The sequence below is a fragment of the Phycomyces blakesleeanus genome (genome assembly GCF_001638985.1).
Source record: "Phycomyces blakesleeanus NRRL 1555(-) unplaced genomic scaffold PHYBLscaffold_14, whole genome shotgun sequence".
Lineage (NCBI taxonomy): Eukaryota > Fungi > Mucoromycota > Mucoromycetes > Mucorales > Phycomycetaceae > Phycomyces > Phycomyces blakesleeanus.
Window position 1 is genome coordinate 47,535 of NW_017265147.1, and position 25,879 is coordinate 73,413.

At 33.0% G+C, this 25,879-nt stretch overlaps 8 protein-coding genes across 8 annotated transcripts; 4 read left to right on the forward strand and 4 right to left on the reverse strand.

The window, feature by feature from the left end:
* Nucleotides 1–1,821: 1,821 nt before the first annotated feature.
* On the reverse strand, nucleotides 1,822–2,968 carry PHYBLDRAFT_73496 (hypothetical protein; the record flags this gene model as incomplete). Its single annotated transcript, XM_018442867.1, has 3 exons — nucleotides 1,822–2,025; nucleotides 2,295–2,319; nucleotides 2,865–2,968. The coding sequence occupies 3 exons, from the start codon at nucleotides 2,966–2,968 to the stop codon at nucleotides 1,822–1,824; spliced, it is 333 nt and encodes a 110-aa protein (XP_018289898.1).
* A 402-nt stretch (nucleotides 2,969–3,370) lies between these two features.
* On the forward strand, nucleotides 3,371–4,808 carry PHYBLDRAFT_146839 (hypothetical protein; the record flags this gene model as incomplete). The annotated part of the gene is made up of 5 exons (XM_018431736.1): nucleotides 3,371–3,482; nucleotides 3,585–3,660; nucleotides 3,761–3,984; nucleotides 4,111–4,427; nucleotides 4,575–4,808. The coding sequence occupies 5 exons, from the start codon at nucleotides 3,371–3,373 to the stop codon at nucleotides 4,806–4,808; spliced, it is 963 nt and encodes a 320-aa protein (XP_018289899.1).
* A 1,247-nt stretch (nucleotides 4,809–6,055) lies between these two features.
* Nucleotides 6,056–7,225, forward strand: PHYBLDRAFT_181888 (hypothetical protein). The gene is made up of 3 exons (XM_018438536.1): nucleotides 6,056–6,295; nucleotides 6,370–6,469; nucleotides 6,646–7,225. The coding sequence occupies exons 1-3, from the start codon at nucleotides 6,112–6,114 to the stop codon at nucleotides 6,809–6,811; spliced, it is 450 nt and encodes a 149-aa protein (XP_018289900.1). The 5' UTR covers nucleotides 6,056–6,111; the 3' UTR covers nucleotides 6,812–7,225.
* Nucleotides 7,226–8,708: 1,483 nt separating this feature from the next.
* COX7A (subunit VIIa of cytochrome c oxidase) lies at nucleotides 8,709–9,178 on the reverse strand. Its single transcript, XM_018429051.1, has one exon. The coding sequence runs from the start codon at nucleotides 9,078–9,080 to the stop codon at nucleotides 8,910–8,912; it is 171 nt and encodes a 56-aa protein (XP_018289901.1). The 5' UTR covers nucleotides 9,081–9,178; the 3' UTR covers nucleotides 8,709–8,909.
* Nucleotides 9,179–10,239: 1,061 nt separating this feature from the next.
* Nucleotides 10,240–12,294, forward strand: PHYBLDRAFT_169779 (hypothetical protein; the record flags this gene model as incomplete). Its single annotated transcript, XM_018436160.1, has 7 exons — nucleotides 10,240–10,363; nucleotides 10,450–10,478; nucleotides 10,602–10,652; nucleotides 10,844–10,906; nucleotides 11,135–11,330; nucleotides 11,646–11,977; nucleotides 12,124–12,294. 7 exons carry the CDS (start codon nucleotides 10,240–10,242, stop codon nucleotides 12,292–12,294), a joined length of 966 nt encoding a protein of 321 aa, XP_018289902.1.
* Nucleotides 12,295–13,841: 1,547 nt separating this feature from the next.
* On the forward strand, nucleotides 13,842–15,443 carry PHYBLDRAFT_73492 (hypothetical protein; the record flags this gene model as incomplete). Its single annotated transcript, XM_018442866.1, has 3 exons — nucleotides 13,842–14,313; nucleotides 14,876–15,042; nucleotides 15,372–15,443. The coding sequence occupies 3 exons, from the start codon at nucleotides 13,842–13,844 to the stop codon at nucleotides 15,441–15,443; spliced, it is 711 nt and encodes a 236-aa protein (XP_018289903.1).
* A 579-nt stretch (nucleotides 15,444–16,022) lies between these two features.
* PHYBLDRAFT_169781 (hypothetical protein) lies at nucleotides 16,023–17,389 on the reverse strand (the record flags this gene model as incomplete). Its single annotated transcript, XM_018436161.1, has 5 exons — nucleotides 16,023–16,106; nucleotides 16,592–16,682; nucleotides 16,951–17,049; nucleotides 17,212–17,267; nucleotides 17,297–17,389. 5 exons carry the CDS (start codon nucleotides 17,387–17,389, stop codon nucleotides 16,023–16,025), a joined length of 423 nt encoding a protein of 140 aa, XP_018289904.1.
* Nucleotides 17,390–23,460: 6,071 nt separating this feature from the next.
* Nucleotides 23,461–25,565, reverse strand: PHYBLDRAFT_146845 (hypothetical protein; the record flags this gene model as incomplete). The annotated part of the gene is made up of 7 exons (XM_018431737.1): nucleotides 23,461–23,562; nucleotides 23,676–24,002; nucleotides 24,112–24,297; nucleotides 24,433–24,555; nucleotides 24,684–24,896; nucleotides 25,007–25,192; nucleotides 25,512–25,565. 7 exons carry the CDS (start codon nucleotides 25,563–25,565, stop codon nucleotides 23,461–23,463), a joined length of 1,191 nt encoding a protein of 396 aa, XP_018289905.1.
* Nucleotides 25,566–25,879: the final 314 nt, after the last annotated feature.

Below are 25,879 nucleotides of genomic sequence, written 5' to 3' on the forward strand. Positions count from 1 at the left end.
CAAGACACACTCCGTATAAAAATTATCATAAAGCAGTTCTGCATTGAAAGTAAAGAAATAATGCTTTACTCTATTTTTTGGCCCATACCTAAAAAACCGGGCCACTGAAAATTTCCACTTTTTTTCATATAACTTTTTATTAATACTATATATATATCTATACTAGCATAGTATGCTGTAGCTCTTTAACAGATGTCCTAGAGTGTATTAAAACTATCGCGAAAGAATAAGAACTCAAGAAGATATAAGTTGCGGAGTACAAATTTTACATTTGCTGGCCCGGTTTTTGAATTTACTATATAAAGGAGCAAAATGGTATGGGAGGGTAAAGCTTGACAGTTCAAAAGTAGATCCATTTAATTTCATTGTATTATACTATATTTTCAGTGACAGATATGCGAAAAGAAATAATCAGGGCAGTTTCAGGGCATTCTTCCTTTCCTTGGCTTTATCAGAGCTGAGCAATATTTTTCGATCCAAAAATTAAAAATAAATACTCATTATTCTCTTCCACACAGACACTTGCATATATACAGGCTGAAAAAACAATGTTTGGACATTTCAAAAATTACAAAAAAAAAATACTATTTTCTCCTCAAGCTATTAAATAAACCCACGAAAAAAAGCTTATTATAAGCCATAATGAAGAATAAATTCAACTGGGCAGATTACCAATAAAGTTGCGTGTTCCGATCTGATAAGTCCAGACTCATAATTAAGAATAACAATGAGGGTCTCAGAGTAATTAGAAAAAGCTAACAAAAGGTATGATGAAGGACATGGTATTCCAAAAGCAAGGCGGGATAAATTTAGTGCCATAATCTGGAGATATTCGTGAACTTGCAGCTTTAGTCTTTTCGCGTTCATTGAAGATAGTGTGAACCACAACATATATGTTAATGCTTTGGTCCATGAGTTCTTGTTATGTCTTAAAGAAAATTGATGCAGCAACATCAAAATAAATTTAAGTTCTAATTCAACTGTACCAGCTGTTATACTGGTGCCTATATAAAGTAGTGGAAAGAGTGATGATATCAAGGGCTTTGAGTACTGGCCTACTAAAAGTCTAGATCTTGACTCTATAGAATATGTTTTGTAGGTTCTGAAGTTAAATTGAGTAAATTTAGGACCGTTATACAAAATGTAAATGATTTTGAAGCTTACAATTCAACGAGAGTAGAATAACATAGCCCTCGAGCTCACTTCATGTTTTATGGGGAGTATGTAATCATGATCCCAGGCAGCAATTGGTATCAAGGGTAGCCATAGTTGATGTTAGACATGCGTAACCTTTTATATTCCAAGTATGAAGCTCTTAACTGTAGCAATTGACGAGCATTTGCATGCTAAATATGAGTCATATTTCTTTGCGTAAGAAGTATATTCTCGGAGGTCTGAACGTTGTTTTGTATGAGTAAATAAACTAAGCATTAAGTCAATGAATTACTCTGGCACATGCTGCGCACGATGGTAATTGTGTACCCATTAGAATATAACAGTAGGGAAAGGTTATATATTGACTGTCTGTAGGACTCTGGGAGGAGGGATTTTCCTAGTTTTATTTTTATTTCTTTGTCTCTATATGGATCGTAGAGTCTTGTACACATAAATTAGTTTTGGTGTTATTATCTTGATATGCAATAATTGCCCAATATATTCCTTAATAAGCCTTCTGGTCTGTCCTGCTCTGTTGTATTTTATTTCTTTATTTCTTCCTGTTTTTTTTTGTTTCTGGTATGTTTGTAATAAGTTTTGTATTTCTGAGAGAATATACGAGTATGTGAGTAGTAAAAGATTGACATTTCGATAACAAAGAATTGATTAGTAAGCCAAAGTGACAATGGCATAAGCAACACCCAGCTTGTAATTTGTTTTTAAAAAATTTACTGGAAGTGATAAATGGTACATGGTAAATGTTACATGGTAAATGTTACATAAATGTCTCGCACCCGTGTCCGTAAAGCCGCGATCGTTGATCTGATATCCCGGATTTTTTTGGTTGCAAACAATCCCAAAAGCATAAACCTATATCTATATATGTATATAAAAATATATTTAGCCAAGTAACTTGCCTTGATGATAAAACTTGACAAAAAATAAACATTTGAGCGATTCCGAAAAGCGTGTTATACACACACATGTATAGATAGATGTCTATGCAAGTATACTTGACCAGCTTTGTCTCAAAACACCTTGAGATTTATTGATCGATTTATCTATGTAACTTACTTTGATTAAAGTTTTTTGATGGTAAAATTTGGGTTAAAGTAAGATCCCGTTCATACTTTACTTACATGCATAAATATGAACCATTCAAGTCTATAGTGTTTATTAGAGTTGCCGTTATAAGGTGAAAAAGCTTAAATCTATAGTGTATTTTTTTTTATAATCAAGGATCTTTGGACTTGTCAACTTCTTTTATTTTAAATACCGATATAAGAAAATGTTATTAAATGTCCGAAAGCTTTAAAAGAAAAGACTCTCATATATTGAAATTTATACAGCCACAACATTATATACATATTTTATAAAATGCTTAATAGTGAACGCTGGTGATGTGATGTGATCTATTAAATATTGAGATACGTCTCTTCATTTCAGGACCACACTTTTATGTTTTAATAAGATTGGTTTATGTCTTAATATATTTTCAAGGTAGTCTTAATAGACACTAAAATTTCACGGCAAAAGAGGTCTTGAACGCCATATTTTACACAAACTTGGTCTATCAAAGGATCGCTTGTCTTACTCTATTATTAAGTGAAAATCCCGCGTTTTTTATGACTCAAAAGACTTTATCGGAAATGATAAAACTGAATACATTTTCGGTTTATTTTGCTAGAAATAACAGCTTCTTTACAAACCTTAATAAAAATACAAAATCAGCTTCTTTTACAAAGTGAACAGATAATAATGATAATGATAATGCATTCCGTTTTGTCATTCCCAACAAGGTTTTTTGAGTCATAAGAAGAAAAAACAAGACTGTAAATAGGCAAGATAATAGTACATGAACGATTTCTCATCAAAATTTCTATAATGAGAAAGATAAAGGTAACCTGAAGTCTATTGATATGCAAGCTTTCTTATCACGTCATATATGGTTTTACTTACCATTGGAGTGCTATTGATTAAGAGTGTCGCTTTGTTTTTTTGCTGTTGTGTATTTAATTTGAGGGTCTCATTTGGATTCCATTGTAATTTTTTATTTTTTTATTTTTTTTTGCAGGGCTGCTGACAAATTAAGACACCTTCAATTTTTTTTCTCTAAATGTTTAAAACAGTATTTAAGCGTCCTGTTGTTCATCTCATTCGTTCCCCATCAAGTTTACTTTACAAACAAACACTCTACACAAGAAATATGTCTACAATGAACGCCGTAGTTGTCGAGAAGCATGGAGGTCCCGAAGTTCTTCAGTACAAGCAAGTCCCCATTCCCAAGGCTGACCAAAAGAATTTAGTCATTAGAAACCACATTATCGGTAAGTATCAAAGACGCGCACTTCAAACACAATATACATGTCTGTATATAAAAGAAGTTGAAGATTTATCTAATTATTTTAATTTTTTTTTTAAAAAAAAAGGTGTTAACTATATTGATACCTATCATCGCTCTGGTCTCTACCCTTTGCCCACACCTTTGGTGGTTGGTAAAGAAAGGTAAAATACTGTCAAGAATTTGAATTCATTGATTGATTTTTAATAATTATAATTATAATAATAATAATAATAATAATGCCTATATCTACAATTTTCTTAGTGCTGGTGAAGTTGTTGAAGTCGGACCAGGTGTTACTAACTTTAAGGTTGGCGACAGAGTGGTTTACTTGGGAGGAGACACCTATGCCGAATACAGCAAGGCTGAGCCAATTTCAGTTGTCAAATTATCTGACAATGTGTCTTATGAGACTGCTGCTGCTTCAGTACTCCAGGGCCTAACAGCATGGACCATGGTGCGTGATGGTTATCCCGTCAAGAAAGGAGGTAAATAATACAATCGAATATAATTTAAATAAATAAAGTAAAAATAAAATAAAATAAAGTAAAAGTATATATAGCTGTGTGTTGTAATTGAATTCAGAAACGGGGTACTGAACTAGAGTTGGTTAGACTATATTCTTGTGCACGCGGCTGCAGGAGGTGTCGGTCTTCTTCTTTGCCAGATGTGCAAGCACCTGGGAGCCCATGTTATCGGTACAGTAAGCTCCAACGAGAAAGCTAAGATTGCCCTTGAAAATGGCGCAGAGTTTGTCATCAATACCAACGAAGAAAATACCGTTGAGCGTGTCAATGAGATTACTGGCGGTTTGGGTTGTCATGCTGTCCTTGACGGTGTTGGAAAGGCCACCTTTTCGGACTCACTCGAGGCTGTCCGTCGTCTGGGTACAGTTATTTCATTTGGAAATGCTTCTGGAACAGTTCCTCCCGTAAGTATTTTTTATATAAGACCAAGAACAAAAACAAGAATAGTTTTTTATAAAAGATAAAAGATATACATTTTATCGGCTATCTTTTTTTTACTACCTGTCTATTTGTGCTGTAATAACCTTATTTTCATAATTTTATGTTTGTAGATCAACATCGCTATTTTGTCCAAGAAGAACGTTAAGCTGATGCGCCCAGCCTTGTACAACTACTTGGGTTCGAGAGAGGAGGTGAACAAGTGGTTTGGTGAATTGTGGGAACTCTTGGAAGCTGGACACATCAAGATACACATCCACAAGATCTACGATCTTAAAGATGCTAAACAGGCTCATCTGGATATCGAGAGCAGAAAGACAACCGGAAAGCTTTTGCTTAAAGCCTGATTTGAGTAACCTCGTTCTCTTGGCAATATATATATATATATATACAAATTTCCTTTTTATTTTATCGCCGTTGCGCGCACACTCAATATGATATGATGTGAATAAATGAATAAGGAAATATAAGCATAAACACACACACACACATACACTCTCTCTCTCTCTCTACATACTTGTTTGCATGCGTACATACATACATGCATATATATATATATATATATATACTCTTTTATATATACATATAATTTTGTTCGGGTTGAAATATGAGTGGTCTCCAAAAATGTTCCGGTTAAATTCAACTCCTTCAGATAATTGTTTAATTGATTGATTGGTTTTTATATATATTTATATATATCATTTCTGCTTTTGCATTGTTTTTCTGTAAACTTGTAATATTGGTTTTTATTTTATTTTATTAGATTTTTATGGCGCCGATGATTGATTGATTACATTTTATTTTATTTTTACTTATTAAACAAAGATCGTGTGCAATGTGTAACTACGACCCTGTTAAATATACATCAGCTATCACTTATTAATGAAGAGGTAGATTTTGGACTAAAATCATAACCAATTATATGGGCATAAACATATAGAAAAGGTAACGAGAGAGGGAGAGAAAGAGATAGAAATAGAAGAGAGCCTTAGCCCATGATTATATATAAATATATTTGTATTAGAGTACATTGAATAGAACTAATGGACGGCACAGACCTTACCTGGTGTGACTGTAAGACCAATACTAATACCAATATCAATACCAATACCAATAGCAAGACCAGCAGTAAATGTCACTATGGATACTACTGCCTTCAAGTTCCTGATTAGTATATAATTATCTATTTATTTTATGGATTTCTTTTTGGTTCTTTGGAACGGAGCGGATAAAGAGTTTATAAAAGAAGTTGAAGTTTATATTTTTGTATTTTTGAAGAGGATTTGTGTCACATTGAAATTTGCCTTAATACAACGAAAAGAACCCAGGGAAAAAAAACAAACAAGAATTACTAGAAAGGGGATTTGTAACAACTGGAAGATGCCTTTTTGCACTCGACTCTATTTTTGGCTCAACAGCGTGTGGGTTCTTTTGAACCAAATCTACCTATTCTTGTGCTTCGATTGAATATAATTTTTTTTCTGTCTATATATACAATATACAATATATAATAAATAATATATATTTCTATATATATTTTATTTATTTTTTCTGCTTCTTTGTTCTCTCCTTTTTTTTCTCTTCTTCTTCATATATTTTATTTTTCACTTTTTTCTTCTTAAGACCAATATAAATATATACAATATCACTATGGTTTCTCTGTCAAAGTCCTTTGTCTTTAGCGCCCTCCTCTTGCTCGTCCTTTTGCAGACCGTTGCGGCTGACATCTACTCTCAGCTCCAATTTATCAAAATCCAATCTCCCAAGAGTGGACAGAACATTCGTGCAGGCGAGAAGATTACCGTCAAGTACATTATGCAGCCTCTTATCTCAGGTAAGCAAAATGGATATACAAAATGATCTATGACCTATGAACTTTCTTCTTAAACCTTTTCTTGTCTGTAATAGGCGGAACCTCCATGGGTAAGGCTATTAGCCTGAAGACCGAATTCCACAAGAGATCTGGTAACAAGATCCAAGGAAAGCTTGCCACTATGCACAGCACATGGTATGCTTTATATATCTAATTATTCACGATCATGTGTATAATTTATCGTTTGACCTTTATTTATTTTACTAATTAATTCATTTATCTTACAAAAACACTATACTACATTTATTCACCTATCATAAAATCTACACAAACCAACAAACTATCCAACAACAACAACAACAAAACTACAGCCCCGTTACTGCCAAAAACGACAAGTACGTTACCCATAGCAACGTATGGACCGTCCCTAAGACCACCAAGCCCGGATCGTATGCCGTCAGCTTCGTTGAAAATGTTCAGCTCCGTCGTGGAAAGATTGTATCTACCGAGAGTGTCAAGATCAACATTGTCGATTAAAAAATGAAAAATAATATTATCAATTATTAAAGAAAAATCAGCAATAACTATAACCACAACAGCAGCAGCAGCAGAAACAGAAGCAGCAGAAGCAACTATTACTACTGCTACTACTACCACTACCACTACCACTACTACTATCAGACGAACCCTTTTCTTTTTTGTACTATTTGTTTTTCGTTTTTATCTACAAATTTTGGTAAAAATGAAACCCAAAAAGCCAAAAAAAATGTCACTTTTATATTTATATCACATCTATCTTCTTTTTCACTTTCACTTTTACCCACCACAAGTCACACCGCGCAATATACAACACAACACGCAAGAAAAAAAAAGAAAAAAAAAACATAATTATATATAAATACACAGACTGGTTTCTGATAATAAATATCTCTCTATCTCTCTCGTTGTAGCAAAACAAGTAAACACATGCAAAAATGCACAAACGTATATACTAAATGTCATCAAAGACCTTAATATATAGATGGTTGAATAAGCTAATTACACCAAAAAATCCACATAGAAAACATAATCTATATATAAGAGATCTCATTAATTTAGTACCCCACAAACGTGTTTCTGTTTTTATGTGCGCAAAAAGAAATGAAGAAATGAAGAAAAAAAAGTAGTAGAAAACATATTACTACTACTTTCTGGAAACGAAGAATATATATATATATATAAATGCTTATATTTAGACAAGAATTGGTGTAGACACTATCATCTATAGTAATAGTGATAATGATATAGTTGTACAGTCTGGTTTGTACATATTAGATACAATTCTACCTAATATTTCTGGTGTCCATGAGTAACAAGAAGAAGAAGAAAAAACTCTCCGTAAGCTTGGTGATGTGTAAATGATGCCGTTGTTTATCGGAAAGAAGAATAAAGTAGATTTGAGAGAAATACGAATGATCTCTTTCTCCCTCTCTCTAATTCCACTTACTTCCTTACTTTCATTATTCTATGCTATTCATTCATTCGTTATTCAATTCAATTCAATTCAATTCATTATCTCTTTTTGTTTTCTAATTATTTTTTTTAAAGCATCGCCATATATCGACATCAGGAAGTACAATCTATCCAAGTAAAGAATGCATCCTTTTCTTTTTAAAAACAAAAATCCCTTAATTACTATAGACTAATATATTTCTATTTTGAGCTACATGTATCAATATATCTTTTCAATAATTTCAAAGGCTAATATTACATGTAATAAAAATTATAAACTCCTTGAAAAATAAATAAATAAAAGTAATTTATAATCGTTTCCGCCAAGAGTACGAAATAAAATAAAAAACCCTTTTTGTGGGTGTACAAGTGCGTTAAACTATAATGACCATGAATCAGAAAACCACATCAACAACAACAAAAATCGGACACCGGACAGACAGTCACATAATTAGTTCGGTAAAGTTAAAAAAAAAAGAGAAAAAAGAAGTTTAAACCATTGGTTTCCATGCCAACAAAAATCTCATGATTTTTATACTTGATACAAAAGTCTCTTTAATTTGCCATGACAACGCTTAATATATATACATTATATGTTTACTTTAAAATGTTTAAAATTTTGGTTGTCCTGGAAACCATGATATATTCCAAGCAACAGACCAAACAACCGACCAACCAGCCACGCCTTGGCTTACTTTCCATTATACTTACCTTACTTGCCCTTACTAATCTACAGACAAATCGTACGATTTTGCAAAGCCCGAGTTTTCCCGCCATTCCAATTGAATTATCACAGCCTGGATATCACTGTGTTGTCTGTGTGATTATAATCAAACGCACACACGTATATACCTCGAATTTTGTTTTTGTTTTTGTTTTTTTTTAAAAAAAAAAAGTCAAATTGAAACGCTTTGAATTGAAACACATTATAGTAGAACAAGTTGGATTGAATCGACTTGAATTGAGTAATTCATTCTTTATTAAAGCCATCATTTGTATTATATAATTAGTATATTTATTTACAAAATAGAATGCATAGACACAAGAAAGGTTTTGGTATTTTAAGAGTAGTTTCCAATCATCATGACTAAGATATGTCAGCTATTTTCTTTCTTTCTTTATTTTGCTTATCCTTTTATTTTATCTATTGCTTCTTGGAGGCTTCGAGCTTGGCATAATACGAATCGCGGGCGTGAACATTTGGAAGGTGATAGAGGTTCCACCAGGCTGCACCACCGGCTGCACCAAGTGTGAGAGAGATTGAAATGTCTCTGATGATTTGTTTACGGAATTTTCCAGTGATTGGAGCAATCATGGCAATGAGTAGTTATGTAAAGGCAAAGAACAAGAGAAAGAGAGAAAGAGAGAGTGAATAATAGTAAGAGTAAGAGTAAGAATATGGGTATGTGTATGGGAATGGCTGTAAAATAAACGGGCGATTTTTTTTTCTTTTTACATATATGTATATATATATATATATATAATTGACAATTTTATGCATATACATATGTCTCTGTGTCTGTGTACACTACTATTCCTTTCTCTCTATCTCTTTCGTTTGCGTCATTCAAACATGTGTGTGTGTGTAAGAATCCTTTCATTAGTCTCAGGTACCACATTTATTCAGGTACAAAGATGTAGTTTAGTCAAATGAAAAGCCCAACAAAAACATCCTCTTTATTCCTATCTTTGTGCTCTTTAAGGATTTGGAATATACTTGACATTATGTAATCTAATAGTAATAATGACAATAAAAATAAAAGCCAGTGATTATGTTATCTCATCGCATTTGCAATTGCATTTGCATTTGCATTATATTTCCTTGATGGTCATGTGCCTTGGACTCCAGTCTATAAAGCATTGGTGACTGTTTGTAGACTGCTCCATTAAGTGCATATCAATTGAATGTATTTGTGTGTGGATAACAGTAATAATAATAATAAATAATAAGCTCTTTTATTTATTTATTCTTCTAGTTTTTAACCTCTTTGATTTCCTTCTTCTTTTCCTTCTTCTTTTATAATACACATATATATAAAAGAAGGTATTTGAAAATAACTTCTTAGCCCAACTCAACTCAACTTAAACTCAACACAGCACAACACAAGAAGGGTGGGAAAAAATAGTAATATATATATATATATCTATATAGTGTACATACATTAAAGATGAATTTTGGTTCATGTTGACTCTTCTGGGATTCTGATAATACGTCTTTTAGTCGCAATACGTTTTGTATACCGCTTGTTAGTCCGTTTCCTTCTACCCCATCTTTCTCTTTATTTTTATAAAGTAAAATAAAACGAACGTCTATATAACTTACTAATAACAAACGCGTTATTGTTTCCTTTCTTTCTCTTTCTTTCTCTTGTTAGTTTTTTTTTCAAGCATATCTTTTTACAGATTGTAAACAAGTACATTTTCTTGTGCCAATAATAAATAATAATAATCTACGAACATATTAAATCATAACAATGGTCGGCAAGATTCTCAATTATGGCTCGATAAACATTGACGAGTTCTTTACTGTGCCACATATCTGTAAATCTGGAGAGACATTGTCTTCAAGCAGCTATACCATGCGTGCAGGTGGCAAAGGTATTATCTTATTATATATCTATAAAGATGGTGTTTTAAGGTGGTATATTAGAATGGACTGTTAAATAAAGTGTGGTGTATTATAGGCGCAAATCAATCTGCTGCATTGGCCAAGGTACTACAAAGCAAGAAAAAGAAGAAATAAGAGTTATATTATAAAATAGGATCAAAGTTAATTAATCGTTGATCTTTACGGTCATTCTATTATTATTATTATTTTGGGTATTGTGGTTACTAGGCAGGTGGAAAAATCTATCATGCTGGCAAGATTGGAAAAGATGCACTTTGGGTAAGGACAAAACAAGAAGCAAAGAAAGAAGGAAAACGCAAAAAAGAATACAAGATTAATTTATATTAAAATTTTATTATATCCTGTTTTACTTGCATGTATATGCATACGCATGTGTATATGTATGCGTATCTTTGTATATAATTTGCTGTAAACCAAATATGTATATCTACAAATGTATACAAAATTAGGTCCGTGATTATATGAGTGAGCAGGGAATTGATATGTCACTTACTAAACTGGCCGAAGACGAGGTAATTGACAATTTCATATATATATATATATTGGGGGGAGTGAGTGAGGGAGTGAGTGAGTAAGTGAGTAAAGAGAGAGAGAGAGAGAAACAAAAAAAAAGGGGGGGGGGGTGGAAAGGGAAGGAAAGAGCATAGGAGAAGCAGAGAAGGGTAGGGTAGGGGAGGAGGAGAGAGGGGAGGGGAGGGTATTCGATCCACAGTTTAATGAACAAAAAGTACCTTTTTTAGAATAATGGTCGAGCATTAATTCAAGTCAGCCAAGAGACCGGTGATAATGCTATCATGTTGTTTCCAGGTACAAACGGTACCTACGATCCCAAGGAATTTGATGGACTTCTTTCGCAATTTGGCCCTGGAGATTGGATTGTTCAACAGAATGAGATTAGCAAAGGTGGTGAGATGATGAGACTTGCAGCAGACAAAGGTAAATTATAAAAACATGAATTGTATATAAGATATATAAAATATATAAAATATAAAAGAAGTATTACAAGGTTCTTCGGTTGATCCTTAAAATGGTATTGTTGCTCATGCCTTTATTTTTTTTATCTTTTTTTAAAAAATAAATAAATAATTATTATTATTGCTATTACTATTATTACTCTTCTTGGCGATGATGGTGTTAACGTTACCACTATAAACAATATCTTCTGGTGCCTGGATTCTTTACGTCTGCCCGGTCTGTGTCTGTTTATACTTCTTTTATTATTATTATTATGATGGGGGGATGTGCTTGTAGGACTTTCGGTGCTTTTTAATCCAGCTCCGCTTACGCGAGGTATCCTGGACAGCTTTCCATTCGACAAGGTTTCTGTATTGGTGGTCAACGAACACGAGGCCGAAGATCTCTGCCGGGAATTTGGCGGCAATGTATCATTATCGTCGTCCACAGGCTTGGAGATTGCCGGAGAGTTATTCAATCGGTTCAAGACAATGCAGGGTGTTGTGGTAACATTGGGTGGAGAGGGCGTTGTGGGAAAATTCAGAGACCAGGGCGAGATTCGCGACTTTGAGGTGCCGAGTAGAAAGGTGCCGGTCAAGGATACAACAGGAGCTGGCGATACATTTGTGGTAACCTATATAAATATAAATCAGTAAATCAGTAAATCAAAAATAATAATAATGAATCAATGAATATTTTATACAGCATACATACGCATAGATAGTATAGATATATACCATGTATATATAGTCGATTGGCTGACATGGTTTGTTAGGGTTACTTTCTGGCGGGACTTGTACGATCTGAAGCAAAAACGTATTTTGAACGAGTGCACAATGCCCTGGAAGAGGCTAACTTGGCAGCATCGATAGCTGTACAACGTGAAGGCTCAATGGTGTCTGTGCCTACCCTTGCTGAGGTGGAGGAAGCAAAGAAGAGACAATAAATGCCGTACTTTGATATAATAAATTCATATATTAAATACCATCAAGTCTGGAGTGCAATAGAGAGAAAGAGAAAGAGAGAAACAAGCAAAAGGAGATTCTTATTAATATAATATAATATCTGTATGCTGTATAAAGTCAAGATCCCCCTTTTTTTTGTGCTTTGTTACAGCAAGGAGAAGATCAAATTATCAAATCAATTGATAATATAATATTGTACTGAAATTTAGTCTACGTACTCTAAAGTACTGTGCCATATTGAACTGTGTTGAGCTGATTTATTTTTATATACAGTATTTTTACTTGGTTTTCGGACCATATTTTTTTTTCGGACCATCTCTTTTTTTTGGACGATTTTTATTTTAATCTCAGACAGCCTCTATTTTAATTTCAGATATCTACAGAAGGAAATTCAGACAATTTCAATTTTTCTTGCCATTCACCAGCGTACGATGGAATTGTCGAGGGAATTGAGTAATGTCATATAAGATTCCGATTGCCATTAAGCATTTGGCTTTTAATTAGCTCCTAAAATACCCGGCCTATTTTTGTTTTTTTGTTAATGATTTGTTTCGGTTTGGCTGTAGAAAATGAGCTTTATAAAGTATGTTCGTTTAGTGTATCTTTTTTTGTAACTAGAGTCCTTATTTTAGAAATTTTGTCAATTCGGAATCGAATAAAGTACTATGAAAAGTAATTTTTTTTTCAATTCCCTCGTACGCTGGTGAATGACATTGAGGGTAGATGCACTTTAAAAGGAAGTTTGTCTGAAATTAAAATGGAGGCTGCCTGAGATTTAAAAAGAGATGGTCCAAAAAAAAAAAAAAAGAGATGGTCCGAAGAAATTTGGAAAACGTCCGAAAACCAAGTAAAAATACTGTATATAAAAATAAAGTTATAAAAATAAATATAAAAAAAAAAAATCCAATATATTAATTTTCAAGTCAGCTATTTTTAAACACCAAATAAAAGCAAAATAAATAAATAAAAATCTAATAGGGCAAACCATTTTTTGGAACTTCTTTTTCCTTGTTGCCTTTCCTTCATTTTTGTTTTTTTTTTTTGTTTTTTTTTATTATTATTCCTTCATTTTTTTTTCTCCTTTATTTTCTTCTTCACCACCTTGACCACCTTGACCACCTTAACTACCGCCACTCAACCATTCAACCAACTAACCGTTCAATTGTTTAACAAATCATTCAATTCAGCCAACTAGCCGACCTACTTCAACCAAACACTCTTCAACCACCTCAATTATCACCACCACCATCAAGGTGCTATCGTCGTATTCGCTTCTCCTTATCCCACAAAACGAAAAAGAAAAATCTGCAAAAAAAAGGGAAAATAAAATAACCCTTTCACTTTCCAAGAACTGTCTCTCCTTTTCTTATAATTTACAATTCTATATAATTTTATATATAATAATTATTCTGTAAAAATCACAACAAAAAACAAAAAGCCCTTGTTTCTCTCTGGTTTTTTATTATTATTATTATTGTTACCTTTATTCAATTTTTATTTAATTTATATATTTGTAATAATTTCAATAATGATGGTCTACAATCAGCAATCATTCGCAACCCTATCCAAAGAATCTTTGCTTAGAACCGCCTTCCTCGGTCTTGCTCTTGGACTCTGGCAAGTTCCCTCTGCGCTGGCGCAGGATGTCAATCAGACCACACCCACCAACACGACTCAACCTACAACAGTCATTGTGCCTTCTCTCTACAACAACCCTGCCGAACCAACCATCGAGGCCACTGGATTCGATGCCGGCAGCAACGGATCCTCGAACGACAACCAGGAGAGCTGGCTGAAGCACAACAACCGCTACGTCTTTGTCATCATCATCTGTCTCTTTGTATTTGGTCTCTTGCTCTGGTATGTCATCAGAAGCGTCAGGGGAATGCGAACCAGGCTTCAGAACGAAAACAACAACCACGCTCTCATGATGCAACAAGTCAACGGACGATCGGACCATCATCGCGTCATACCCGAGTCTGTTCCTATTCCCATGGACGGTTACAAGGTCGACGGATACCCTGCACCCACGGCAGCACGCCCTCCTCCACATCACACACATCGCTATTGAATAAACATTTACACAAACCTACAAAAACAGAACAAATATATATATATATATATATATAATTGCATACATACATACATACATACATACATACAGAGAGAGAAAGAGAGAAAGTAAGAAAGAACAATATTAAGAAGAAGAAGAAGAAGTAGAAACTGTACCTTTCTTTATTTTATATATATATCTCTCTCTTTCTCTTTCTCTCTCTCTCTGTTTCTTTATAAATATATAGGATACACACATTTAAACATCTACACAATATATGTATGTATACATGTGTCTCAACTAGCAACTAGCAAATAGCAAACAAAAGGCAAGAAAATGTACTTCTTTTTGTTTGTTCCCCTTTTCTGATGTTGTTCACAATTATTACCATTACCATTATTATTATCATTACTACCATTACTACTCTTAACTTTATACTATAATGCCTGCCGATCTTTATTATTAATTTCTATTATATTTTATCACAACGACAATTCCTGTGCCTGTAGTACCTGTACCTGTCTGTTTGTACCTGTCTGTACCTGTATTTGCATTTGTATTTGTATTTGCATCTGCATCAATATATGTGTTTTTGTACATTGAATTGAGGAGGTCTATGCGACCAAGTATGAGAAAGACAAAGACAAAGACACAGATGAGGAGGGGAAGAGCCGGGGTACTGTAGTATATATTTTCTTCTTCTTCCTCTCTCTCTCTTTCTTTCTTTGTACACATTATAAAAAAAAACCAAAACAATTAACTTTATTTTTTATATATAATTTATTTTCAATTATGTTGTATTAAATTAGATTATTTGAAAATAGAATCCTTCTAGATTGTTATATATATCATCAAGTTACATGTCTGAAGAAACAAATATATATATATATATATATATATATTTGTTGCTATTGACAACGGGCCTTTGCTTTGTAGTTCTACATATATAGAAAAAAAAACAAAAGGAATTTTATACTATATTATTAATTTATTTATTTTTTATAGTTAAATTGCAATGTTCAACAAAATTTGCCACCTTGTACAGTTGAGGAATGGAATGTATTGCCAATTCTATGATAATCAACTTCTTGTAACCACCTCTTTATTTTTATATGCGTATATGTTTTGTCCTGGTATTTTAGACACTTCTTTCAAATACAAAACATTATTATATACTCATCGCTTCTTTATCTATCTATCTATCTATATATATATTTTTTTTGTGTGCAATATAAATGTACACGTTTATTTTATATATATATATATATTTCCTTTCTTTCTTTAATTCAAAGATATATTATATATTTTATTGTGACAGAATAATTTTTTTTTTAAAAAAAAAAGTATATATATAGTAAACTAATTTAAATGGTAGTTGGACAAGGATATTTGATACCAAAAAGACTATATTTTTATGTATAAATATGTATATATGTATACACAAAAATAATTGAATAAATAAGCACACACACACACACATATATATATATCTGTGTACGTATAAGTTTATATAAAGTATATAAAGTATATAATGTATAATGTATGGTGTGTGGTGTGTGTTGTATAGTGTGTATAGTGTGTGCTCTAGAGCATGGAAACGGTAACTAAGCACATTTTTTTTTATTATCATTGTAATTTTTTTGGAGTGATTACTTTTTATAGCCAGGCTTTGACAATCTGACTCAAATTAGTGCTTCCCAAAATGAATTCAAACTCAATGTCTGGACACACTGAGAGGACCTATTTGGATAATTTGTGGATGTATGTATATCTGACAGATATCGTTTCAAAATAAGAAGCATGACTTATGAGAGCACAAGTAACTAATGTATAGCGTTGATTGGCCATAAGCTATAACTGAGGTACATTAGAGATCATTAACTACGTTGAAAGTGGTAGAGCTCAGCCATTTCAACAGCGAGAAGAAAAAAGAAGAAGAAAATGAACCTCTTACAAAACTTGTACCTAGTCTCTTTACTTTTTTTTTATACATATAGTAGTACTCTTTGTTTCTTTTCTTTCTTTTAGGCATTATATATCGTTTAGAAAATCCATCTCATATAAAACAAAATAAAAAAAAACGCAAAGAAAAACCTGTCATTGGCTACTATATAAGTTTTGCTAAAGAATACCAAGTCTAGCTCTATTGAAAGAAGTAAATACAGTTATAGATAATTTCCTAGGTACCTTTGTTGTGTATAAAGCCATCTCATCAATTAGCTCACTGGAACCAGAGTTTTTATCGCCTTCTGGTCAATTGCAGACTTGACAGCACGATCTACTAAAGTCGAGTTAAAGTGCTTGGGATGACAAATCCTTCAGAACAAGGAATTATATCAAAAATGTCAAAAAAAAAAAATAAGTCTTGCATTTAAATGTTGTGCTGCTATAAGATTTCTGTCTGAGATGGTCAAGAGATTTAATGCACCCAACCGAGCCGAACCGCATGTACTGTGAGAGCGGCCTTTTTTTTTTATCATTATTTAAGAAAGGGGATAGTAGCTGTTTGTATAGATATTTGGCTTAATGGTTGATTATCACAAAAGCAGTGTAAAGAGTGTATAGGCTATGTTCCTGGAATTACCTTTCCAGGCTCCTTCTTTTCTGAACAGAAAAACATATGGTCATATTTCTGACTTTCAGGGCAGAAACTATTCCATTTCCTTTGAATGCTTTATCAAAACTTCAATTGTCAAAAAAATAAAACAAAACAAGATGTTCTTTCTCTCTTCTTCTTTCAAAATAAGATATTATTATTTTAAGAAAAGTAATATAATATATATATATATTAGGATTTATGTATTATCACACAAAGCACTTGAGAGAGAGAGAGTGAAAAAGGTACAATTGGTTGATGTCATCCATTGACTCTCGATCCTTCTTGCATGACTGTGAAAAATACTAAGAGGATAAATATATAAAATAATTACTATGTAGTACCAATAAAATATATATGCATATCTTTTGTGATTCAAAATCTCAGTAACAAGCTCTAAAGCATTTGGATTAGTAAACCCCCCCATTACTGTATATATAGTATCTATCTGACTATACGCTTATGTTTATGTTTATGTTTATGTTTGTGGGCGTAGTTTACCTAGTTAGTTCTTCTTCTTCTTCTTCTTCTTCTTCTTCTTTGCATTTAGATTATATACGTTCCTCGAGTATTTATTATAAACATGTATGTATCTTATGCAGTCGATTGACAGAATCTATATGTTTTATATACATGATTCTTATCACGTGAAATGAACACGGTCAGTATCTATATAATTTTTTTTAAAAAAAAAGGCCATGCTGTGTAAAACCAAAAGGATCTGAACCTCGGTTTGGCCTTAGTGCGGGATTGAACATGCTCTTAAGTAGGAATAGACCCTCTGAGATTCTTTTTTTTTAAAAAAAAAAATAGTGGGGAGCATTTATGTATTGTGTGTGTGTGTGTGTATGTGTTTGGTCTCTAACACATAAACAGACCCACCCATTTGCTGATAGTAATAGTAATAGTGGTATTGATTGTGTACTTTGGTACTATTACACAACCAACTCTAAAGCCAAAATAAATAATAAGAAGAAAATTCGGCTTTTTGTTCTTATTCTTATTTTATGATCCTTTCATTCTTTATTTTTTATTGCTACTGCTATTGTTATTGTTACTGTTACTGTTACTGTTATTGTATATCTGTGCATTCTGGTTGCGGAAACCATATTAGTTAAGGAAGTTCAAGTGTGACAGGTTTCGTCTGGTACGTTGGAATTCAATGTTCCAGCAGCAGCAGCAGCAGCAACAACAACAACAACAAGAATTAATACCAACAGCACAACCAAACGACGCTATAAAAATATATTCTAGTTCTAGTATAAAAACAAGACCTTTTTTTTAAAAAAAAAAATTAGTATTGTAATAAGCATAATGACATAGACCGTGTAACATACTAGATATTATAGCCTAAAGAAGAATAAATGATAATCGCATCTGTATCATAGAGTAAAGGCGTATTTTAGAGTGTGTAGTGCTGATGTCATTAATAGTATAATGAAAAGCTTAGTAATATTAACAGTAACAGTAATTAAGGGCAGCCTAAATGTAAATGTGAATGTAAACATTTATATCTACTTTTTTTTTAATAATATTTTTTGAAAATCTAAAAAAAAAAAAAAAAAAAAAAAAAAAAAAGATGAATTTAATTATTGATCTGATATTTGCTCTTGTAAAAACAAATTCCCTCAAAAATAAATAAATATCATACAAAATCCTATTTGATTTAGACTTGACTGTCTCAAGAACACAGTAATGTGATTCACAATTCACTATCTATCTATCTATCTATCTATCTATCTATCTATATATCTTTCTGTGCGTATGTATACACACATTGTAAATTCTAAATTCTAAATTATACAAATACAAATATATATATATTTTATGATTATTACTTCATTAATATTATTAATACTATTATACTATATAATATAAACGCAAGAATAATATATATATTTTATCCAATGGTATAGCGGAAAATATCTAATTCCGTTACTGGTCCCCTGATTTTATTATTATTATTTTATCACTATGGTTTTGGATTAGATCCAAAAAAATAAAAAAATAAAAATAAATAAAAAAGCTTACAGCTAGATAGTTTAATATACTCCATTTCTTACTGTTTTGTTGTTGTTGTTGTTGTTACTATTGACTACTGACTACCACCACCACTAATACTAATACTAATACTAATACTACTAACTAGTATTATTTCTTTATGGTCTAAACCAAAAAAAAAAAAAAGTATAAGAATATTAAAAGAGGTACAAGCAAATAGCGGCGAATCTAGCTGGATAATAATAATAATAATACGGTATGTACGTACATACGTATGTTTTTATTTATTTATTTATTTATTTTTACTGTTTTCCCAGACTTGGATAAATACAAAATGATCTTTTATTATATATATATATAAGAGAGAGAGAGAGATCAAAGAAAATAAGAAGAAACAAGAGCTGTGCTACGTTGCATTGGCATTAATTAAAGTATTTATGGTGAATTTAGATGTAAAGTCGAATTTAACGGTTATGTTGGTGTATTTGATATGGGCTTTGTACCGTTTATTTTTGTGTATCATACATGATTATATATATATATTGTATGGGGTGTGTTTGTGCTTAGAAGGCATAGCATAAACAAAGATATAGTTTATTTACATATACTTATTGATATAGTGTGGCATGTTTATTGTTGATATTAGAGTCTGAACGGTGTAGCGTTTCAAAACATGATATATATATAAAAAAAGAGAGAGAGAGAGAGCGGGCAAAGGATCTTTTTTGTTGTTGATTTTGATTCTTTTTTTTTTGGGTTTTGTAGCGTGTATGATGTACAATACATGGTTTTATATCATGAGTGATTGTTGATTGAAAAGTTTTGCGTTACAGGAGAAGTTTGGTGGGCATAGGCTTGGGGTGAAAATTCAACTGGGGCTGGAAATATGTTTGGAATGATGATATGAGAAGAATGAGAATGAGAATGAAGGTTTGGGTTTGGAACTGTTGATAGTGTAGATGATAATGATAATGATGCTGATGCTGATGCTGATGTTGTACATGGCGTTGATGGTGTTGATATTGATGCTATTGATTCTGTAGACATTGAAGGTGTAGAAGTAGGTAATGAATGAGAGACTAGCGATTGTTTCTGCTGCTGTTGACGAGTATTCTTTAGTGTTGGCTGTTTCTGTTTCTGTTTCTGTTTCTGTGGTGGTGGTGAAGATGATATTGATGATAATGCTGATACTGATACTGATACTGATGCTGATGATGAAGTGGTATTACCCGTATCGCACCGCTGACGTTTTTTGATCACATTTGTCTTCATTGACAATGGTCGCTTTTCGTTGTGAAGTTTGAGACTATAATATAAAGCGAGGTCAATAACAATGTATATAATTTGTTATGTTTCTTTCTTTTTTTTTTTTTAAAAAAAAAAAGAAATTATCTAATTAATTAATGAGGGATTTTTTTAAAATATTTTTATGTATATATATATTTATGATTAAGGTATGTAAATACAGATGCACTCACTATAGACCACATGCGTTACAGAGTGGGTTTCCTTTGAGATCACGTCTCCAGAGAGGTGTGGTTGTAGTGCGGCAATTTGTGCACAAGGTCTGGATGAGATTTTCCTCGTTCTCCGGTACACCTGGTCGATTATTCGATTGTGGTTTGAGATGTCTTGGGCGAGGTGCATTGTGTAGTTTTAAGCTATAATTACAGATATTAATGTTAATTGATAATTTGATATTTTGTAATTTTGTAATTTTGTAATTGGCAATTGTCAATTGTCAATTGTAGTAAATTGACATATAAAAATAAAAGTGGATAGGTTTAATTATAATGATAATAGCACTACAAGGAATATTGAAACCGTGTGTATGTATATCAAGCCAAATTAAGCAAAAGCAAAGAAATACATATAAAAATATAAAAACTTACTATAGTCCACAGGCATTGCAAAGTAAATCATCTTCGGCCGACCTTCTCCACAGCGGAGTCGAGGTAGTGCTGCAATTGCTACAGATTGGTATTTTACCCTCAGATGGTGTGCTGTTGATAAATGGTCTCCTAGCAACCGATTTGTGTGACGGGGCGTTAATGAATAGACCGACTGGTGAGACGCAAGTAGGTGAAGATGGGGTTAGTGGCGAGACAGGGGTCGGACTGAACAGGGGGAACGGAAGAGTGGCTGAACACAAAGGTGCAGAGAGAGAGTAGGTTTGGGAATGTGATGAGGATGGCCGGAAGGAAAGATCTGGTGGTGAACAGACCGCAGATTGTGTGACAGATAAGGTGTTTTGATTATGATGATGATGATTGTTATTATTATGATTATTTGGTGGCTCTGATGCTGACAGTGTTTGAGGTGGTGGTTGTAGAGATGTTTGCACAGGCCCGTCATTTAGATTCGAAAAAAAGGGTAGGTGCGTTGTTAGAGATGATGGCTCATGCGGGTTTAGGGCGTCCTTTTGCATGTAGCCAAGAAAGGCATTGATTTCGTCAAGCGAGCCAAAGATGTCCTGAAGTTGCACGATCGGATCATGTGTGGCATCAAACCTTTGTAGAGACAAACATTGGGTCGTCACTAGATGCGGATCTGGTGTCTGAATAACGCTACTACCATTATTACTGCTGCTGTTGTTGTTGTTGTTTCTATTGATATCATTGATATTTGTGGCAGTAGATTTAGCTACTGTTGTTGTTGTTGTTCTAGTAGGAGTATTACTAGGAGTGTAAGGAGTAACAGGAGTAGAAATATCAACAGAAACAGCCTTGGCAGTCTTGGCACCAGGAGGAGGGAAATTAAGCGTAAGATCAGATTGTTGAATGTTCTTGGTTGTATCTTTTGTGGTGTTTGTCTTTGGCGCCTGCACTTTTGACAAAGAGGGTGTGTTTTTTGATATTTTTTTCTGGCAGGGAGGAACAAAGCTCTTTGGCAAACGTTTGAGGATCTTTGCCTGCTGTCTTTGTTGCTGTAAGCGTAAGGTACGTCTGTACTCCAGCTGTTTTTGGTGATATTTTATTTTCTGTAATTCCTGCTCTGTGTGTACCTGAGTAGTACTAGTACTACTATTAAGGGTAGCAGTGGATTGTTGGGATGTCTGATTAAAAGGCAAAGACGAAGCCAAAGGTAAGGGCGACGGTAAGGGTGAAGACGAAGACACGGACATGGACATTGAGGGAGATGGAGAATCCAGGATGCTGGGATCTTTTAGATCGATATCCGATTGACTGCTGTTATTTTTGCTGTTCTGATGGTGGTGTATTGTGTGGGCAAACCAGAGTCTCCAGGATAGATTCTCTAGACGAAGACCGTTCTCTAGTGAATCCTTGACCTTTGTACAGACGCGCCATGTTGCCGACAGATCGTCTTCTGTGCCCAGGTACGAGAATTGGTTTAGAGGACTGTCCTTGATTTTCAATATAATTGGAGCCATTCAAGTCAAAGAAGTAAAAATAATAATTAAATAAAATAAAATAATTAAATAATTAAATAATTAAATTATATTATATTATATTATATTATATATATATATATCTTTATAATTATTTTTTTTTTGGCGATAAGAGTTTTTGTTTCTTTTATATATATATATATATATATAAATAAAAACTATAATTTTATGCTCTGGTACTTTCTTATTATGGAATCTGCTGGTTATAAAGGGTCAAATATCAGTAATCCATCATAAGTACATATACAGTTCCTTTTGCACATGAAGAATACAAATATATATATATATATATATACATTTCTGTCTTTACCTTTATTGGACAGATTGGAGAAGGTCGAATTATAAAACGTGTGCGCTTGTATATAAATAGATAAATAGATAGATAGATAGATAGATGTGTGCAGATAAAAGAAGAAGAAATATTCAGTAAGAAATAAAGAAAGGATATTTATAAATATATGTATAAGCACATGTACATAATATATACAAAATGTCTGTGTATGTCTATAGAAGCAGTAGCAGTAGAAGCAGTAGCAGTAGTGATGTATGGCTGATAAAGAAAGACAGCTAGAGAATGCGCGCGTGTAATATATATGTGTAGTATGTGTGGCGGTGTAAGTGTGTGTGGCAATGTGTAGCAATGTGTAGCAGTGTGTTTGTCCCTGTGATTACAAAGGCTATGAATATTACATGTATATATTTGTATGTATTTGTATATAATATATAAATGTATATATATATATATATATATTATACGTATTTGTGTAGAATGCAGAAAGAACCCAAGGCTTTCATTTTCTGCTCTTTTGCCCTGTGCCTCTTATATATATATATATATTTATATACAATTTTTTTTTTGGTAGGGAGAAAAAAAATGAAAAGCTTACTGAGACTCAATTTTTTTTTTTTTTTAATTATTTACTATATTAATCCTTATTACTATTTCTTATTATAAAAATATATAAAATAAATCATGTCAGGTATAAAGTATAGATATATTATTCTTCTTCTTTATCCTAGTATTGCACCCCCCTTGCCTTGTCTTTTTATATATATATATATTGTATATATGTTTGTATTGATTGTCTTTAGGACACAAACACCTTTTTGAGATCCGTAAATTTGCACACAAAACCAGTTCTTGGACAGGTGATAGTACCACCATGTTTGCAGTTCATATCTTGCAACGCCTGCAGTAAGAAAACAAGAAAGAAATACAAATACAAACAGTAGTTGATTAAATACGGCTTAGCTTCAAACTAGTATACAAACACACAAACACACGAAAAATAATGATTCTTACTTCTAGACTGTAGACACGTCCGTTAGGCAACAACATTGGAGGATTGTCTTCATTCATAATCTTGCCACTCATTCGGCATACGATTGTGGAGTTGAGGTGGTGACTCAAGGGTAGATTTTCTGCAAGTTTTCCAAGGGTCTCGGTGTCACACACAGGGCAATTCACATTTCTATTCTCGTTTTGAAAGCATTGGGGTGTCTTCAGGGCCGACAGTCCGACCTGAAGTGTAATGTACAGTAACGGGTGGGCCGTGAGAGAGCAGAGCGCGTAATTATCCGATCTGAATTGTTCAACAAGATCCAGCCAGCGGCGACCATCATACATACTCTAATAAAAACAGATAAGCTTTTCTATATTATAAAATACTATGCTAAAACTATATACACATATGATTTCATCTTCTTTCTGTCTTTCTTTCTTTTCTATCTTTCGGTACCTTGTATGGCTCACAGCGTGTATCGCTTTTGTGCGGAAGTATCCCCATTACTTTAATAATTCTCTCTTGCTCTGTAGGCTGCCATGGAGCAAGATACTTGCGTGCATACAGTACTGCTTCCACAAGTTTGGATTGTCTCGCCAACTCAACGAATTCTTGCATTCTTAAATTGAACTCCAGCGTACTCTATATATATAATAATAATAATAAAAAAAAGAAGGAAACGGAAGAACAATCATGCCGGAGATAAATAACCAAAAAAAGAAGTACAAAAAAAAAGGGACCTCCCCCCAATATACACACACATATATTCACACTCACCTTTATCTTCCTTAGACCAGACCGATTGTCGGCACACCATTGCAAGCATTCTTTACAGCTCCGTTTCTTTAAAGAAGTCTCCACCTTTTCACACTGTGCAAACAACTGTACATCTACCATCAACTTTATTTTTTTTATTTAAAAAGAAACATTAGTATTGTCCTAAATACTCAATATATTAATCCATTCACAGCTTTATCACACATTGACTAACCAACTAATTTTTTTTTTTTTTCGTTGGAGCTTTATACCTCTATTCCATTCTCTACTGCCATTCTCTGTGCTGTCTCTGTCAGACCCTCTCTGAGCAAATAATCCACAATCACTCTGTTCAACCTTGTCTTTGTCCACTTTTGGAATTCTGGTGCCTTTGCAGAACTTGCACCAGACACCACATTAAGGTCGTTCAGTCTTGCTTTGATACGATGAGTATGGCCAGCTTCTTCTTTCTTAATTCTCTCAAGCTATCATTTTTATCGTTTAATAAAATAAAAGATGGTTAGATACAATAGCAAAAATTAATATCATCTTATATTATGGCTGTTGCTTAAAGCTAATTGAACTAGTAAGTAACCTTTTTTGTCATGCCTTCCACTTGCTTCATTAGTTCATCAAGTGTCATTTGCGCTTTTTCGAATGACAACTTTCCATCATTGGCAGCCTTGATGCATCGTTCAATCTTGTCATTCAGAACCATAAGCTCCTTTTCGGTGTACTTGTATACTTGTCGGAAAGATTTTCGAAGTTGTTCATATGGAACCTATAACACCATTATTCACCATAATTATTATCGTAGTAATAATAAAATCACACCAGATCAAATATATATACATAAGCATAAAGAAATGTGTAAAGTTGTCAAGTTTATAAAGAAAACTGAGAAAATAAATCCATCTTGATAAAAGCTATATACTTTATAGACATGACTTGGATTTATCAACTACTACTACTACTACTACTTCTTTTTTCTTAAGATTTCTATTTCGTGATAAAAAGAATGTCACTTCATTTTGTCATTATACATTCATTCTGAATCCCTTCATTTAATTAGAAATGCATATATAGATATATATTTCAACCTTGACAAATGGCTGTTCAAGCTCAATAATCTGCTCAGGCTTGGTTTGGTTCATTCGAATATGTATAAATTAATTTGTATTGAGAGAAAGAAAGAGGTAAAAGAGAGAAAGAGAGAGACTACCCAAAATAATAATAATAGTAGTAGTAGTATAAAAGAGAAACAACCTCAATTATTAACAGCTACACATATATACACTACTATATTGTACTATACACATTCACATAATTCACACACACACACATATATATATATATATATTTATCTATCTGTCTATAAACAAGATTTGCACGACGCATAAGGTGTAAACCAACCTGCCGCAGTCACATTCCCATTACAATATATTACTAACATTCACAGTAAGGATCC

Bases quoted from the DNA above. Each gene is read 5' to 3' on its own strand.
- COX7A (XM_018429051.1), bottom strand. From the start codon at position 9,080: ATGATTGCTCCAATCACTGGAAAATTCCGTAAACAAATCATCAGAGAC.
- PHYBLDRAFT_181888 (XM_018438536.1), top strand. From the start codon at position 6,112: ATGGTTTCTCTGTCAAAGTCCTTTGTCTTTAGCGCCCTCCTCTTGCTC. The intron at 6,296-6,369 runs GTAAGCAAAATG...TGTCTGTAATAG, and splicing joins TATGCAGCCTCTTATCTCAG to GCGGAACCTCCATGGGTAAG. The intron at 6,470-6,645 runs GTATGCTTTATA...ACAAAACTACAG, and splicing joins GCCACTATGCACAGCACATG to CCCCGTTACTGCCAAAAACG.